Source organism: Aulonocara sp. 'chitande type north' Nkhata Bay, linkage group LG12 (genome assembly GCF_057382095.1).
Source record: "Aulonocara sp. 'chitande type north' Nkhata Bay isolate Kocher_YH1m ecotype deep benthic linkage group LG12, A_spYH_male_GT1.1, whole genome shotgun sequence".
Taxonomy (NCBI): Eukaryota; Metazoa; Chordata; class Actinopteri; order Cichliformes; family Cichlidae; genus Aulonocara; species Aulonocara sp. 'chitande type north' Nkhata Bay.
In genome coordinates, this window is record NC_141355.1 from 20921852 (window position 1) to 20938119 (window position 16268).

General features: G+C 42.5%; 2 protein-coding genes across 3 annotated transcripts; one reads left to right on the plus strand and one right to left on the minus strand.

Moving 5' to 3' along the window:
• Positions 1–459: 459 nt before the first annotated feature.
• srrd (SRR1 domain containing) lies at positions 460–2484 on the plus strand. 2 transcript variants are annotated; one of them, XM_086312900.1, is made up of 6 exons: positions 460–736; positions 828–868; positions 949–1133; positions 1228–1326; positions 1551–1702; positions 1796–2484. In XM_086312900.1, the coding sequence occupies exons 1-6, from the start codon at positions 594–596 to the stop codon at positions 2034–2036; spliced, it is 861 nt and encodes a 286-aa protein (XP_086169026.1). In that variant the 5' UTR covers positions 460–593; the 3' UTR covers positions 2037–2484. The 2 variants fall into 2 exon arrangements, with proteins under 2 accessions (XP_086169026.1, XP_086169027.1); XM_086312901.1 differs by having other exon boundaries at positions 985–1133.
• A 96-nt stretch (positions 2485–2580) lies between these two features.
• Positions 2581–15083, minus strand: LOC147317347 (clustered mitochondria protein homolog). Its single transcript, XM_086314187.1, has 28 exons — positions 14877–15083; positions 12721–12830; positions 12218–12389; positions 11470–11607; positions 11227–11381; positions 10994–11148; positions 9616–9738; positions 9333–9465; positions 9143–9235; positions 8857–9023; positions 8509–8688; positions 8004–8423; positions 7855–7928; positions 7653–7757; positions 7470–7570; positions 7234–7386; positions 7088–7150; positions 6700–6929; positions 6526–6610; positions 6211–6364; positions 5983–6122; positions 5197–5277; positions 4985–5110; positions 4770–4879; positions 4584–4677; positions 4368–4493; positions 4211–4284; positions 2581–4025 (listed from the first exon to the last, which is right to left on the minus strand). Exons 1-28 carry the CDS (start codon positions 14923–14925, stop codon positions 3515–3517), a joined length of 4122 nt encoding a protein of 1373 aa, XP_086170313.1. The 5' UTR covers positions 14926–15083; the 3' UTR covers positions 2581–3514.
• Positions 15084–16268: the final 1185 nt, after the last annotated feature.

Sequence of the window (16268 nt, forward strand, 5' to 3'; positions counted from 1 at the left end):
TTAGAAAAAAATGTGCCTACCCACTTTCAGAATTTTATTTTATTTCGTAGTAATTTGAGGCAATGTTTGAACATGAATACCTAAAAATTATTAAAGATAAAAGTCGCAGTGACTTCACTATAAAAGTGAATCATGATCTGTAATTTGGGACACACTGGTTAAATAAAGTATTAAATAAGTACATACAAAAATACATAAAACCACACTGCAAAGTCCTATATGAGAATGAATTAATAAACAAAATTAGCTAAAAACAACGGGGCAATTTCTAGTTTGCTTTACAATAATATACATAATTATATATAGTAATAGTATATTTAAAAATAAAAATAAATATCGCAGTTTCTTTAAATCAACCGAGCTGTGCATTATTTCTATAGTGATTTAATGACCGTACACCACCACCAGGTGGATGTTATTTGATGGACTACAAATTTGGCGTAACGCCGGAAGAGGAAACGCGTGTTACACCCTAAATATTCCCATATGTTAGTCACTTGTCTACTGAAGGGAAAAAATGCGTTTTGTCCTTTGATAATTGGACGATTTTTAAAAAAATGATATGCAGGGATATTGGTGCTAAGTTAGCATAAATGTCGGACACCGGAGGGGAGTGGCAGGTGGCTCGGCGACGAAAAGGTGCGTCGAGGAGCTCAAAGTCTCTTCAGGTGTCTGCAGCATGCGGCCAGGAGTCGCTGGACGTCGGGAAAACCGTTAAACGCGTCAGAGATACCATGTATGAAATTCAAGTATAGCTCAGCAGCAACACCTCGGACGTCTCATCTTCACCACAGTCCCATAACTCTGCCTTTATTTTACCTCTGCAGGTCTGAACTAAGATGCGAAGAGTTTTGGCACGATTGGAAGGGTAGGTTTTGCTTTGAAAGTTGGGGTTACCACCAAGCATCTGGCTTGCAGCTGTGTGTGTTATTGCGTTTCTGCCTTTAGAGCAGCTCTTGGTGGCGGCTCTTTCCAAATCTCCAGCGGACAAGGACGCTGAGGACCAGCCGGAGCGGATCCCCAGGACATGCCAGCAGCTGGAGTGTGTGTGTTATGGCCTCGGTCCGTTTGCCTCCTGTGTCTCAGCCCGCTACCAGCTTGCCATGTTGCTTCTTCTACTGGAAGCAGGACAGGTCAGGGGAGGCTTCATCATCAGTTAGATGACAAACACTCACACTAGACCCTGCTTGTTATACATATTCTGTCTCTCCCTGTTAATGTCTTCAGATTCCTCTAAAGGACTGCTCAGTCTATGATCCAGTCTTCTCTTCTGGAGAGAGAGATGTTTTGAGAGACCTGGGTCTGACTGTACTCTCAGAAAATGAGGTCAGTTGTTGCTCCCTCGTGTCCTGGTAATTAAGTGAAACACTGTTAATAGGCATATACTAAAGAGAACTGTGTCATATAGTACATAAAACTTTACAGTTCTTCCAAATGTCAACTATATTATTATTTATTATCCATTTTATATTGAAAATGGGGACTACAAAATTGTTTAGGGGAGTAGACTGTGCAAACAGTGTGTGATCCTCTGTGTCTGTATTGCTCAGGAGGGGAAACGTTTGGTAGAAAAACCCACATTTTTTTACCTGATGCATTGTGGGAAAGCCCTCTACAACAACCTTCTGTGGAAGAACTGGAGTGCACGGGGTCTCCCTCTGATGATAATCATCGGAAACAGCTTCAGTGGGATGAGGGATAGGTTTGTACGAGACGACACGTAGACGATGGATGGAGTAAACGTTTAAGCAAGAGCAGTGGAGATGAAGTTGACATCTGTCTGTTTCCCCAACAGAACGATCGAGAAAGAGTTTACGCGAGACTACAGCTACATCAGTAAGGCTGTGGATTTTAGTGTGGAGAGAAAGCTTGCATGCCCATCTCATCTGATAGACGTCTTCAATGACACAGCAGTCATCACATTTCCTTCCAACAGCCTTAATGGACTCCCACAGTCTACCTGGGCAGAGTCACCTGAACCACAGTACCCACACAGCCCTGATTTGGAGATTATACTGAAGGAAACTCAGAGCTGAGGCAGGAGATGGATATAGGACATTTGTTATTGACTGTTGTCATTCATATGACAAGTTGTTTTTTTTAATGGACCTGTTGTACTTTTACTTAATTATATATGGTGACAATGATGGGTTTTCATATTAAACATCAACCAAGTTTCAGAGTTTTCCAGTGAGCTAGAACCTCAGGCATCAGACTGCCCTAAACTAAGACCATCAGAGAACTTTAATTTGGTCAGTTCCAGATGTATGGGACAGAAGCCCCACCCACTTACTGTTCAAACCCTCTGTTTGTCAGCAGAAGCCAATCAAAAGAAAGCTGGCATAAAATGGAGAGCTAAAACAGCTTCTTTACAAACAGTGACAAATTGAGGGGCTGGGCATGAAGGCCCACTATAAAACAAGGATTATTTTGAGCTGTGGACCATGCAATCTATTCAAGAAGAGCACAAGAATTAAAAATTGTTGGAACAAATCCTGCTCATGTCTGACTTTATTCAGCCGTAACAAATTCTTTAATAGAACTGTAACATTTTGTGTGTCTGGTCCTGAATTAGCCATGATACAACCAAAGTATGCAAAAGAGCATATCTGAACACACAATGTTGAAGCAGGTGAGATTCAGCAGCAGAAGACCACACCGGCTGTCACTCTTGTCAGCTAAGAACAGGAAACTGAGGCAATGATTTGCATGGATCCGTTCTGCCTTATATCTATAATTCAGGCTCGTAGTGTTGTTTGGGAGATTTTCTTGACACTTTGGCTCTTTAGTGCAAACTAGGCATTATTTAAACACCACAGTGCCCATCTTCTGATGGCTGCTTCGAGCAAAATAACATGTCATAAAGCGCAAATCATAAACTGATTTCCACACCCCACCAAGCAAACACACATTAGCATGTTACAAAAATTCAACTTTTATCAACTCCACAGATTTTATTTATAATCACATTAATAGAAATTCTCATAGGGTTGAACAGTCACATTGGTAATTTAAGTATATAAAGACAATAAGTTGAATTTCTTATGTTTGGACCAATCAGATTCAGTTTTATATAGAGTAGTAAGATTTTATAAAAGCTAACCCTTTTTATTTTACAGTCTAACTTCCAGTGCTTCAGCTCACATGTGTACAAATAGAACTTTAAATTTGGTTGGTTCGTTGGAACAGATGCATCCTGAGTTACAGATGAGTTTAGAGTTTTAACATTCACATGATATAAAGTCATGTCATGTAAGTGCATTAAGAAACAAACCTGAAGGCACACTTTTTAAATACACCAAGGTAAAAATTTTATTATTGAAAAAACAAAAAACAAACAAGGTTAAACCCTCTCCGAGTCAGTACTAAGGTAAAATCTTCAGGATAAAGTAATAGTCATTCTGTCCTTCTTGTTCATTGGATCAAATTTCATCAGGAAATACTGGAAGAGGTTTTTTTTAATCTTACAGCAGTGACTTTGGAAAACTATTACAACTGTTTGTTGGCTTCGTGATCATTCTTCAGCTGGTCCATTGGCAGTGCTGCCATCTCCTTCTCTATTTACGGCTGTCGCTTTGCCTCTGGACTTTGAAACAACATCTGCCCAGCTCACGTCACTTCTCAGGGCCGATGGGCTTGCAGGGACGTCCATCCTTCCATTCATTTCGCCTGAGCTCGACTCCATCTCATCATTTACCGTTTTGACCTCATCAGAGGCCGCTTTGTCACCTTCTGCACTGGTTTTCTCCTTTTGCTGGTTTTGCTCAGTCACATGACAATTAGCTGAAACTTTCCCAGTGCTCTCCAGAGATCCTTCTACTTGTTGGTCCTGCTGGCACTTGCTTGTATCCTCTGCTGGGTTTCCCCCACCCTCTGGTTCCTTCCCACATCCCTTTTCTCGGTCTGAACATTTCCCTCCTCCAGTCACAGCCACTGAGGCGACATTAGGTAGTTTTAGTCCCAGCTCTTTCACCACTGCAGCCTTTAGCTCAAGATGTTTCTGCTTATACTCCTGGAACCTATTACTGTGAAAACAGTCGTGTCATAAGTGGGTTTATACATAAGAAATGCTAATACTGAAATAAGCCACATACAATCCAACTAGAATTTAAAAACACCATTTCTAAAGTCCATTTTTGGGTCCAGGCTTGAGACGTGCATTGTCATATTGCTGTAACACTGGGTATGCCATCCCACTATGAATATTTACCTCTGTGTAATATTCCTGATCCCCGTAACTAGAACCATCTGCTCCAGAATAATGTCGGGTGTTGGACTGAGACACTGCGGGAAATGGAGAACAATGGGGTTTAGCATGCTTTACTTTTTCCTTTGAAAGAGAGTTGCATATGCTTTCAGGCACCTACCTCCACAGTTGCTTCTGTGCACTCAGCTCCTGCCTGTCTGAGAGTGCGTTCAACTTTTACCGCTTGCTTGGTTATGGTGGACAGGAAGTCTTTGCTGCAGCGTGTTTGTGGGTGATCTTCTCCAAACTAAAGAGGGGGGCAGGGAAAAATAAAAAAAATTTAAGTCTATGCAAATACAGTCACCCACTTTACTTCCTCTCTCAAACTTTTACTGACCAGAGAGGTAAAGGCAGTCAAGGCCTCTTTCTCATGTGTCATAGCATTTCTGTAGTCACCCTTAGTGCACATCCACTGGGCCAACAAGTGCTGACTGCACAGACAAGAATCAGGGAGAAAAGTGGTCATGTTTTGGGGAGAGACAATAGACATCTCACTGACTTTTTATTCAAAATATTATCTTACTTTAGAGCAGTCTGTAGACATGTGGGGCCAAAGAAGGAAGTGTTAAGTCTCACAGCATTCTTTAGGAACTGGCCTGTCTGATCTTCTGCTAGCACCAGCCCAAGGCAGTTCTACAAGAAGAAAATGTTAGCACTTTCATATAGTCATGTCACTTTTCATTATATTGTCAAAAGCTTTTCTTCTGAGCATTCCAGACTCAAGTCGATCAAACCTACATCCAGTGTTGCGGTGTATGGATGGTCTTCTCCGTGCACTGTAAGCATTAACAGACGAGCTCTGAGGAAACACTTCTGTGCCAGGGTGGTCTCCCCTCCAGCATACACATACACACCTAAGAGGGCCTACATACAAAAACAATGGCAACTGTGACTTTGCGATGACTGGATAAAGTACATTCTCTAATATACAAATGTGTAGCTGTACTCACGTATTGCTGAATCGTGTTTGGATGATCAAAGCCGAGCACCCTCTCACTGATGACAACTGCCTTCAGCTGGACACTGCGGGCCTTAAGGAGAAAGAAAGTCAGATGAGAAATAGTTTCATCTATATTAAAAGGAACAGTTTAGGGAGGGAGCAGTGCATACATGTCTGCATCAATCAACCAAGAGAGTAATGCAATGCAGATGAGACAAACAAAAATACAGGATCACCTTCACCTTACACATACAGCAGCTGCTCAGTCATAGAAACCCGTGTCATGAAACTCCTGATGCAGTTTGTGCAGATGTTAATGTTTTATAGAGGCCGATTGGCGAGTCAGAGCCTTTGTGACCCTGCTCTAACTTTGTGGTCTGACACACTGTGGCCGAGTTGCTGTGGTTCCTAAATGCTTCCACTTTGCAATAATGCCACTTACAGTTTATGGTGGAATATTTAGGAGGGAAGAAATTCCACAGACTGACTTGTGCAGCAGTGGCTTCCCACTACAGAACCATGCTCAAATTCAGGAAGCTCTTTAGAATGAGCCAATCTTTCACTGACGTTTGTTAAGGCAGACAGCATGAGTAGGCATTTGGTTTACACACCTGAATTCAAAGATTTAAAATGTGTGGCCCAATAATTTGTACATCTGCTCTAACTAATGCTGCAGTGTTCTCTCAAACGTGGCATAAATTGTTTTTCAAAGATCCAGTAAAGCCGTCCTATTATTTTCACCTCTATTATGTGTTAATGTTTGTGGCTAACAGAAACCGTTGATCAGTCAGCATACCTCAGCAGTTTTCCCCTGGAGGTACGCCACCTTGGCCAGCAAGGTGTGGCAATAACCAGCCTCAGGGTGCAGATCGTCACACGCTCTACCATACAGGTAAACTGCTTCTTTTAACTGCTCATGGGCCTGAGCCAGCAGACCTGCAATCATAACACACAGCTTATTTTTCAGTAAATTCACACTGCGGGGAAGAAAATAGAGACAATAGTCTGCAGCTGTTGGACTTACCCTTCTGAATGGAGAGCTGTGCAGCTTGATATACTTTAGAGGCATCCACAGTTGGCATGTGAATGTGCTTGACAACAGGGATCATGTTGATGATGTCCTCTGGACCAATAGGAGCTTTGTTTTGGTTGTCAAAGGAGTAGTCTCTCAGTCTCAACTAGTGTGGATACAGGATTAAAAAAGTGCCTTTCCCTTTTAATATACAGAATTTGATTTTTAAAAGCTAATTTTGCAACTTAAATGTACATATTAATATCCATATCCTCTCCTTGGACTGACAAATTTAAAACTGCATTCATATTTCCAGATGTCTGTTACCTGTACACCAGTCTTTAAACAGAACTCTCTCAGCAAGGAGAGCTTCTGCAGGCCATAGTGCTCCACCAGGTAGTTTGGCCCAGAGCTGTTCCACAAAAAACACAGGTTGTTCTCAAATTGATTCTCTACTATTAGATAATAAATGCATGTGGAGAACAAAGGCCATGCCCTCACCCCAGGCTATCAAAGACATAGGTTTCAGCAGCATCCTGGCAGACCAGGTTCCACAGCTCGGCTCCCGTGAGTGTGCTCCAGGGTGTGCTTTCAGAGGCCCCGGCCCCTCGGCCACGCCGTCTTGACTTCTTCTTAGTATCCTCTCCTACAGAGGTGGGCGGGAAGTGGGGAACCAACAGGCAGCTAAGGAAGTGACTGACGGCTGCGGAGAGACTCGACACATCCACGCCCTACAGAGACATGAATGGAGGCTTTAGTTCATTCCTTGGAAACCACACCTGCTGCCTTTTTAAAACCCAAGGTGTGAAAACATGGGTGATTAATTTGAGTTCTCATCAAGGAACATTTAAAGAAAAGAAAAAAAAAAAAAAAAAAAAAAAAAAAGTACCTGGAGGAAACTGTTGAACACCCTTCTTGTTGAACGAATAAAAATTTCAGCTACGACCGTTCTCTGGTGAAAACAGGAAGGAGCATGTAAGAAAGCAGCATCACCATAAAGACCGAATTAGGCTTTGTTTTTAAAGTTAAACGAACCATTATATGCCTCAGGTGCTCCTTGTGTTCTGACTGGGCAATAACCTTGACCACATGGCCCAGGTACCGGAGGTTGATGCCTCTCTGATGTAGAGCATTTTTTAGAGTAGCTCCGTCCATTGGAGCCTCACTGTTGTGCAAACAACCCTCCAACTGCAGACACAAACAGGCATCTAGTGAACAGGTTTGTTTTCAAAAGACACCATTTGGAGCACATTAACTCTGGTTGGACTTACAAAAGCTGGTATCTGGTGTGTGATGATGAAAGCTGCCGCTTCCCTCAGTAACCGTTCCTGCAGCTTTGTTGATGTGCTTTCCCCCGGAGGAAATGCTACCCCTAAAATTTGTACAAGCAGTGTGTCATGATGAGTTCTAATAAGAGCTCTGCTATAGCATACTTGTGTAGTTAGTCTGCATACCTGGAGAAAATACATTTGGATTAAAGCGCATCTCAAAGAGGATGTCACTAACTGAGCCCACGTCTTTACACGCAGCTCGGACGGCAGCAGTGGCTCGAGAGTCACCTGCGAAAAAGAAATAAATGACAACTTGACTTAAAATGTGCTGAAGTACAGCCATGATTTCAGTGTCCATTCAGTAAGAACTACTAACACTTCTTACCAGATGTGGCACATTCTTCAAATCCTCCATTTTCATCCAACAACTCTCTGACACGCTGAGTGAACTGGCAATGTCTTAAAAACAAAAGAGAAACTTAAACTTCGTGAAAACTTAAAAGTTTAAAATAAATCTTCTGATTTACTACTCACTTGTGTTGACTGAAAGCCTGCATCAGTTCTGGTCTCAGTCTGCAGAGGCCATGAGGAAAACTCCTTGGAAGGTCAGTATTTGCATGATAATCCTCTGGCCAACCTTCTTTTATACAGTCATTCTTATTCTCATTACTCTCTTCTTCTCCAGTCACCGTGCAGCTTTCAGTCTGTGCCTCTGGACAGAAGTTGGCATCAGCTGGGAAACTTCTAAAAACATCTAATAAGTAGAACCTCCCATCAGCTCCCAACAGTCCCTGCGCATCCACCGAGGTGAACAGGGGCACCTGGTGACCATTGGGTGCCAGGACAACGTGTCTCTGCAGCGAAAGGGACTTAGCTGCATGAGCCAACAGTTCTAGTAGCCGTCTACGATGGGGAGACTCTTGTGGTCCTGCATTTACACCATACAGCAAACCTCTGAAGGTCGAGTGAGACAGGTAGCATTAAAATCTGTGAAAATTTAATACCACTAAACATTCTTAAACAGCTTCAGGGAGTGTACCTTGAAGCAGGAGCAGTTCCCTGGTCCTGCTCAGAGCCCTCCAAGCCAGGGGCCAGACCCTGGGCAGACAGGCGAACCCCTCTGTAGTCAACAATGGCTGTGGGTATAGTGTGCAGCCCCTGCAGACCCTCCAAGTCACTGTAAGCCTGCACACCGTTAAGCTCCAGCCTCTGAGCAGCCCTGCAAATACAAGGAGGAGGATAAAAATAATCAGTGCCAATATAAAAGCACAACTACAATGCAAGAGTCATTTTATCATACACAACATGGGATGGATCATATACGTACATCCCATAAGCAGCAAAGGGCATCAAGTCGTCTTGTCATTTTTAGGGAGTTTGCACTTACCTGCGACCCCTTTCACCACCAAACACTGCACTTGCTGTCCCCTGGCTCATGAAAAGGCCACCCCACAGGAAAGCTGGGTCCCCTGGGTTTCCATTAACTGGCTCAACAAAACCGTCTACCACAGTCTCGGCCCCTTGCATAACAGTACTCACAAATGCACTGTTCACCTGAGCAAAAAGGAACGAATGAATGAAGAGTATATGAACCCCCCCCCCCCCAAAAAAAAAAAAAAAACCCGACAAATACAATCCATTACATCAAGCTAAATGAGAGCTTCTATATTTACCTGAAGTACTGCTTTGTCTCTCTGCAGCCTCTCCTCCAGACTTCCTTGAGGAAGATCTCTGGCTGCTTGTAGCTCCTCGTTCCAGTCTGGAGGCTGCGTATAAACAAAGGCATGCGTAATTAGGATCACTGCCAACAGCAAACTGCTGCCAGCAACCATCAGAAAACAACTGTCTTCTGCTATAAACAACCTGTGTTTCTGCCTGATCATCTACTCCCAGTCTGGTGAAGGTGTTTTTGTGAGTGCGTGTAGCGCATGGAGGACCAAGCCAACTGAGCGTATGGTAGGGTGTAGTGATCACCTCTACTGGTGGTTGCAGGGGCCTAAAAAGAGGAAAAAGCTGCTTTACTCCAAATACGATTCAGTTGGTTATTTTCAAAGCATTACTGAACATTTCTTTTGCCAATCGAAAGGCTGGAAGGGATGCATATTCAGTGCTGCAGTACTCACTTTATAAAGAACAATGTCGTTACCTGTTTTTGAGTGTGGTAAAAGTTTGTTTGACAGCAGGACTAATATGACAAAGCAAGTCGGTTAAACAGTGACAAACTGGAGAAGACTGTGCAGGACGAGGATCAAACACATCCTCTGTGGACCTGCAAAAGATGTCAGAGAGAGAATATGATTAAACCAACTTGGATGCAGTCCTTTCATTTTCTTTCTTTGTGTGCATTGGCCCAGAAAGTATGCAAGTAGGTACATATCCAATTCTGAAAGAGTCGGGACCAAAGAAGAAAAAAACAAAAAAACAAAAACAAAAACCCAAAACAAAGTGATGCTAGAATGAAATAGCTGGAGGAACATTTTGTAGCCAGTTAGGTTAGCTACAGGTCAGCAACATGATTGGGTATAAAGAGAGTGTAAATAAAGTTGGCTCGAGTTTCACTAGTGTGGGGAAAAACAAAAAAAACCCTGCATCTACAAACTGGAAAGTTTCAGAATAATGTTCCTCAACATAAAAATTGTGAAGACTTTGAATATCTCATGATCTACTCATCAAAAGAGACTTATAGCATCGGCTACAACAACATGCCTTCATAGTTACAGAGTTCAGGTGCTGACGTGCAGCAGTCGAGCTCTTTCACCAACTGAAAACTTGAAAGATTTGGAGCATCATGAAATTAAAATATACAAAGGTGACCCAGGACTGTTGAGCAGCTAGAATGGGACAACACTCCTCTCACAAATGTCCAGCAGCTGGCCTCCTCAGTTTCCAGAGTTTAGAGGATGCTACAGAGTGGGAAACATGACGCTGACACACATTTTGAGTCCTGTTGCTGCCACCCAACTCTCTAAAAACAAAAAAGAGGTACATTTTCTCAGATTCTTCCTAAATGCAGGCCAAGGTACCATATTCCAGTCCTCGTCTTATAATGTGTCCACACAATTTTGCTTGCCTGTCATTCTTACATAGTGAGCTTTTGTCTTCTCTTAAAACTTAATTCTGTGTGCGATATTCTCGTCATCTGCATACCTCAGGTTATTAATAAAGGTACCCACTAACCACATTGCCTGTCATTCCATCAATCTTATGATAATGCACTCACAGTACAGAGAAAATTAGGTCAGGTGACAGCAGACCCTTGCTGTAAACCTTCAGATTTTGATAAATTCTCCAATGTCATTGAACTTTGTTCCCAGTAGAGGTTCTTTATAACTATCAAGTCTTTCCTGTCAGTGTTCAGAACTAATAACAACCAATGAAATATTCATCACTGCTTGTGTCAAAGGCCACAATAAACCAAAGTACAACACGAGTATAAGGATTGTGGGTTGTGTATTATTAGCCTGCTGTTGCTTTTCCTCACCGCCACAGAAAGCAGTTTAATTAAATAAAATGAATTTCTTTACCTATTTAGAAAAAAACCTTTTGGACAGGATGTGATGTCACAGCGCCGCCCCTCCATTGTAACTGCAGTGATGTACAGGAAGTCCCCCTGCAACTTCCTGTGTCCTGGAGGAGGGTTCCAGCAGCTGAGAGACAGGTCTTTCAGGTAACTGGGGGCCTGATGAGGATAAAGTGATGCAGAGTTAGTGAGTGTGTTTAGGTGAAACAAATAAAAAGATTCCATTTATTTGTGCACCTCTGGTTGGGAGCTATGTGGGAGAAGGGCCATGAGCGGTCTTTCCGAGGAACCGGGGAGGAGGTAGTCAGGTGGCGCTCCATCCTGGCTGGTTGATTCAGTTTTTGTGTGGCTTAGAGAGCGCTTAAGGCTCTTTCCATTTTGTAAGCTAGCTTCTACATTTGGGGGGAGATTCGACTGAGTTAGAGTCCATTTTTGGTGTACGTGTTACAATTTGTCTAAATGCACAGGGTGTGTGTTTACCTGGTATTTGTGTATGTGTCAGTGCCTCCAGTATGCTAGGTGAGCGTCCTTCTCTCAGTGCATCCTGAGGTCCAGATGCTCTCAGCAGCTCAAGCACACGAGCCAGATGCACTCTGGCTGAGCGGAAAGTGTAAGGCTCTGAAAAGACGTGCGCTGGTTAACAGAAAATTTAGATCGACCAATTAAAAAACTCTGAGCAATACGACAAAGATCTGATAACCACCTGAAAGTGGTCAGCCCTGTTTTCAAAGAACAAGCCGTACAGAGTTCGACAAAGAAGATGCATAAGGAATGTGCTCGAGGGTACATTGTTTCAGCAGCTAGAGGGTGAAATACTTGAGTTTGCACTTATGGTTGCAAAGACTACAACTAAATCTCTGCATCTATAAACCTTTGTGTGATGACTCAGAAAAAGTGAGTCAGGTGTTTACACTGAGCCAAGATAAACTTAGGTGTCTGTGGATGAGAAAGGGTGAGAGTGTGGTGAAAATATGGATAGGATTATTGTTAAAATTAACAAGCTATGAACATAATTATGCTCTGGAATGCTCTCCCTCCAACCTCGAGGTCTGCTAAGAACTCAAAAAAAAAAAAAGTGCTGTAGAATTAAAATGTTACTAATGTGTAAATGGGTTGAATTACCAAAAGAATAAAACAGGCAGTAATTTACTTAACGATTCTTACATATTGGTGAATTTCTTATTGAGTGGTAGCCAAAGACAGCTTATTAAAAACAGAAACATGATACCTTCCACAAGGCGAAGGATGGCACCTGCTTTAAGACCCTTGACGTTTTGCAGTTGAGCAAGGGGATCCAGAGTTGCCCCGGCCAGTGTGAGTGAGAGGTTGGAGCGCGGGAACACCTCATTCCTCGAAAGCAGAGTCATTACTGCATCTTGAACAAGCCAAAAACCATGGACCTACAGAGATGAATTTTTTTTTTTTTTTAAAAACACACACCAGTTAAATCCAATCTGCGAACACTCAAATATCTACTTGTGAGGAGAATTTCAGACATACAGAATTATCCACAGTGGCAAATATAACAAAGGATAAAAATGATAAACCATAAATACATAGTTCCAGCTAAATTTTAATTTCAATATTATTTCTATATATAGTGCCAAATCACAGCAATTATTACCTCAAGGTGCTTTATATTGTAAGGCAAAGACCCTACAAGAATAGCCATCACCGCTTTTAAAAAGACAAACAAAACAAGGAAAATAGGAACAGACAGTGAGTCAGTACCTGCAGCTCAAAGGGCTCTACTCCTGCTCCCTGGATCTTTACAGAAAACGATGTGACGTCATCTAGGCGAATACCGACAGCATCGCTTCCAACAGTCACGCTGTTTGCATCTGTTTGAAGGAGAAATCAGAGGAACAGATTCAACAGGATAAACAAAGAGTTCTGCAAAAGGAGCAGAACATGTCAGTTTCCAGAACAGCTGAGATTCTGTTGACATGCCCATAAAACAGAGTGAAACACCTGCTAATCATCATATCTGATTGCAAACATTTTGAAGGACAGCAAAAAGTAGCATCAAGTTTGGGTGATTTACACATCTGTGAAGGCACCATTTATGTTGAAGTATTTTATTCCCTTTTTCAGGGAAGGCCTTGCTTCCTTCAGCGAGACAAACAATATTTCTGCACCCATTTGAGCAGCATGTCAGAAAAAGCCTGCAGTCTGAACCTGCCACCCACTGAAACATCTGGCACATGATTAAAAGAAAAATATGACAAAGGCAGCCCTGAACTGTTGAGCAGCAAGAATGAAAAAAAAAAAAAAAAAAAAAAAAAAAAAAAAAAAAAAAAAAAAACCTTTCAGCAGCAGATGGTCCCCTCAGTTCCCAAACACTTGCAGGGCTGTTAAGAAGAAGCGGACACATGCAGCACGGTGGGAAAGGAGCCCGACTTTTATGAAATTGTTTGCTCGAAGTATATACTAAAAAGGAAAAGATTACAGCTTCTCGCTGTAACATTTGACACGTTCTTGCTGTACTACTTGCAAATCATTGCCTTCCTTTTGCATTTTACCTACCGTGATGAGGCAGGGACTCCATCTGGGCAACATTCGCAATACTCTTGCTTAGTTGCCACTTTTAAAACAGAGTCAAACAACAAAGGAATAGTAATAATTATTTATCACGTTCTTCCCACTAATTTCCTCTAAAATGAGTATGAGCTAGGATGGAAAGTTTGGTATGTAACAGAGTGCCTGAAGGAGAGTGTGAATTTATACAAGTAAGAGGGGAAGGGGGGGAGAGAGAGAAAGAAACATGGGGAGTGTCTAGCTTTTTACACACACTTGCAGGGAGAACAGGACTTGGCGTGTTCCACTAATGGAAGTATGGCTAAACCTGTTGCATTTGCATACTGGCCTACATGCCATCTCAGAGTGAAAGGACAGCCAACACCCAATGCTGCTATGTAGATAAAAGCAGCAAACTGTGACACAAAACTAAAACCTAGGTGATGGATCAGGCTTGCTTGCAATGATGCATTCACACAATGGCTACTAAAACATAACATGCACATTGCAGAGGCCAATAATAACTTTGAGCTTATCTCTGGCTACTGTCATTCATTCACTCTGCAGCACAGCCACAACTCTTGCTGTCAATCTGGGACTACTTTGCAACTGGAAAGCACCCAAAACAATAGCAGTTTGTGATTGGTCGTCAGAATGTCCCTCCTCTCCTCCGCTTCTCTTTTGGAGCTCGTACAGAGTCTATGTTGGCATTGATTCCTGAAGTTGGCTTGCACTATAATCGAGCTAGGAAGCAAAGAAATGTATATGCTACAGCGCGTTCATGGTAACCATGCAAAACTGTAATTGTCAGAGCATTCCTCTGTACTTTGAAATTACCTAAACTGTCAATCACAGTTCAAAGATTAATGACATTTTTTGAAAGAAAAACGCCCTCGGGGCAATTTAATTGGTGACAGGCTAGCGCATATTCTACCTTAACTCAATCAGCATGTTATGTATGAGGGGAGTGGCAACACGTTAGGAGGTCCTCACAAGAGTGTGGCAACTGTTTTGGACAAAAATCAAGAAAGTGTGTAGAGTTTCACTTCTTAAAAAGGTTGTAAGGGGATATTGTAAGGCCCCTTACACATCTGTGCACATATTCCTATTGATTTTAGCTGCATCACAGCACGTGTGTATGCGTGTGTGGCACTCAAATGCGCAAAATACACAGCAGGAGATGCTTCAAGTGGTCAGGAAGTTGGTAAAAGCACCGGCCATGTTCAGAGGAGCAGTACAGTGCTGGAATGTCTCACCCTCCACACATTCTCCTGCTACAGGAGACACCCCTCGCACAAGCACAAAAAGGAAGAAAGTGCCAAAGAGAGAGGAGCGCACACGTAAAACATATCCCACAGACTAGTTCTTACCAGCCTTGGCTTGATTTCTTCCTCCTCCTCTCCTCACTTTGTCCTTCATGGCTGCCTACTGAAGTTTTCCTGGAGCTGTCTTCTTGTGTTTTACTTCTTCTGTGGTGGAAGCTGCTACCACGCAGTCTTGTTTAAAAACTCACGGAAAAAAGACCGAGCGAAGACAAGTGGAAACGCACAGTCCTACTGACTGAAGGTAAAATGCCTGCTCAGCAAACTACAAAGCAAACTTAGCTTATCTGCTCTCCCTGCGTAAAAAGCCACACCCTCCTCTTATTGCTCCACACAGGCTCATTACTCCGGCTGTCTCACACCCTTGTTGGACTGGGTGTGTCTTTGTTCACTCCTCCCTCCAGAAGCCCTGGAGTAGAAGTGTGAATTAAAGACTGCTTTGACACCAGTCCAACAAAAACGGCTTTTGAATCTAAGTGTTTTATATTGCATTATGTGGAAGCTCGCTCAGCGCATTGGTCCACACATGTCCAGATGTTAACAAAAGGGAATGATGAGGCAGTGTTCTGTAATCTAACGCCAAGTGAGTGCTGCTGGGTGCAGCTTCTGGGCTTCTTCATTTGTGAAAAGTTTACTCAGAGTCTGCAGAAAATACAACCGTGAGAAAGCTACGCTTCCACAAATGGGTGCGCCCGTGTGTGACTTGGTTACTCATCTCTTTTGAAAAGTGTACACCTACTACAGTCACATTTTACGCATACCTGTGCAGATTTCAGTCCAAACACGCATTAAGACTTCTGGGTTCGGCTGCTACAATCTCATAAAACTATGTTTTAGTCATCTACAGTGTGCTCGGTGGTGGAGTTATAAAACATCTCTCAGCTGAAAGTCAGGGAAGTTAAGCATGCATCTGGACAAAAGTCAGCTGCTTGTCACTTCTGCCATATTATAAGATATCCCCACAGGATCGAAATATCCCAGGTTATGGTGGATGATGGCTTTTTGACACTCGTCACGTTTACGTTTTTGTATATAACTGGATGAATGCACAAGTGTCAGAGTAGGGTACACCTCGTTTTCAGCACAGTGAAACACCCCGTACCACGTTAGGGACGTAAATGTAACGTTACCTTCAGGAGCCCCTTGTAGATTTCATTTTGATTACAAAAATGCAGCTCTTTAGTTCATGTTTTGTGATACTATTCCTTGGGTTTTAATGTAACTGCTCTTATAATAACCTATAAGAAATATATGAAAATAATTTAATGATAACGATGCGTTTGTTTTATTTTATGAAGACTAATACTAACACTAGACGCTATGGTTAAGCACTTCGCCTTCTAATGATCACACTTTGTAGTACAGGCATCGGAGAAACATCCAAATTGATGTAGTTATCCCGAGTCTGTGGTTTTGACCTACATTGTAGTCAGTCGTGAA

What these genes read in the sequence shown, in the direction of transcription:
- LOC147317347 (XM_086314187.1), bottom strand. Translation starts at nt 14,925, where the DNA reads ATGAAGGACAAAGTGAGGAGAGGAGGAGGAAGAAATCAAGCCAAGGCT. An exon ending in ATGATCAGGCAGAAACACAG is followed by an intron (nt 9,236 to 9,332) that starts GTTGTTTATAGC and finishes GTTTATACGCAG; the next exon opens with CCTCCAGACTGGAACGAGGA. An exon ending in CACACCAGATACCAGCTTTT is followed by an intron (nt 7,387 to 7,469) that starts GTAAGTCCAACC and finishes TTGTGTCTGCAG; the next exon opens with TTGGAGGGTTGTTTGCACAA.
- srrd (XM_086312900.1), top strand. Translation starts at nt 594, where the DNA reads ATGTCGGACACCGGAGGGGAGTGGCAGGTGGCTCGGCGACGAAAAGGT. An exon ending in GTTTTGGCACGATTGGAAGG is followed by an intron (nt 869 to 948) that starts GTAGGTTTTGCT and finishes TTCTGCCTTTAG; the next exon opens with AGCAGCTCTTGGTGGCGGCT. An exon ending in TTCTACTGGAAGCAGGACAG is followed by an intron (nt 1,134 to 1,227) that starts GTCAGGGGAGGC and finishes TAATGTCTTCAG; the next exon opens with ATTCCTCTAAAGGACTGCTC.